We start from the raw sequence: 1,407 nt of genomic DNA on the forward strand, positions 1-1,407 counted from the left end.
ATCAATCGAGTGCAAACTACCAATCCGAACTCTAACAATCAACATCTAATGCAAAACAAGAAGCAAAGGACTTATGGGAATTCGTATTATAATAACAACAATAATGGGAATGGGAAAAACTATAGTAGCAGTTCTGGGAATAAGTCAGATGTTCCGTTTGCATGTTACAAGTGTGGTGATCCTAATCATATGAAGAGAAATTGTCCCATTCTTGCAGCAGAGAGAGAAAAACAGCAAGTACCACAACAACAACAACAAAAGTCACAGGGTGGGCAGTACAGAAACAATAATAGCAATGGACCGAAAACTCAAGGACGAGTATATGCATTGACTAGTGATGCTAATGCCTCGAATGCAGTTCTGGTTCTCAAATTTACCCAGCATGTTGTTGTCCCTGGTTCTGGTTCTCTCACCCTCGAATACCTGGATCAACACACCTGGCTGGTTGTCAGAGTATGTAGAGAAGACCTGTTCCTTCTTGGTGGGGATGGTTGTGTTCCTTGGGATCAAGGTAGTCATGACACCTCCGGCAGTTTCCAACCCAAGGGAAAGTGGAGTGACATCCAGTAGCAAAAGGTCTTGGACCTTCTCGTTACCCTCACCACTAAGAATAGCAGCTTGAACAGCGGCACCATAAGCAACAGCCTCATCAGGATTGATGCTCTTGCAGAGCTCCTTTCCATTAAAGAAATCCTGTAGAAGCTGCTGAACCTTGGGAATTCTAGTGGAACCACCAACAAGTACAGCATCATGGACAGTACTCTTGTCCATCTTAGCATCTCTCAAGCACTTCTCAACAGGCTCCATACACTTTCTGAACAAATCCATGTTGAGTTCCTCAAATCTGGCTCGGGTAATGGTGGTATAAAAGTCGATACCCTCAAACAAGGAGTCAATTTCAATTGTGGTTTGAGCAGTGGATGAAAGAGTCCTCTTTGCCCTCTCACATGATGTCCTCAACCTCCTAAGAGCTCTAGGATTTCCACTGATGTCTTTCTTGTGCTTTCTCTTGAACTCTTGCACAAAGTGATTCACCATTCTGTTGTCAAAATCCTCCCCTCCAAGATGGGTGTCACCAGCAGTTGCCTTAACCTCAAAAATACCCTCTTCAATAGTAAGAAGAGAGACATCAAAAGTACCACCACCGAGATCAAAGATAAGCACATTCTTCTCACCAACACTTGTAGCCTTCTTATCAAGACCATAAGCAATAGCAGCAGCAGTTGGCTCATTAATGATACGCAAGACATTAAGTCCAGCAATAACCCCAGCATCCTTAGTAGCTTGACGCTGGGAATCATTGAAGTAAGCTGGGACAGTAACAACTGCATTCTTAACTGTAGAACCAAGATAAGCCTCTGCAATCTCCCTCATCTTAATAAGAACCATTGAAGAAATTTCTTGGGT

At 43.1% G+C, this 1,407-nt stretch overlaps 1 protein-coding gene across 1 annotated transcript; it reads right to left on the reverse strand.

The window, feature by feature from the left end:
• Positions 1-246: 246 nt before the first annotated feature.
• LOC147506527 (heat shock 70 kDa protein 1-like) lies at positions 247-1,407 on the reverse strand. Its single transcript, XM_086558643.1, has one exon. The coding sequence runs from the start codon at positions 1,387-1,389 to the stop codon at positions 262-264; it is 1,128 nt and encodes a 375-aa protein (XP_086414769.1). The 5' UTR covers positions 1,390-1,407; the 3' UTR covers positions 247-261.

The sequence above is a fragment of the Coptis chinensis genome, chromosome 4 (assembly GCF_015680905.1).
Source record: "Coptis chinensis isolate HL-2020 chromosome 4, ASM1568090v1, whole genome shotgun sequence".
NCBI classification, from domain to species: Eukaryota; Viridiplantae; Streptophyta; class Magnoliopsida; order Ranunculales; family Ranunculaceae; genus Coptis; species Coptis chinensis.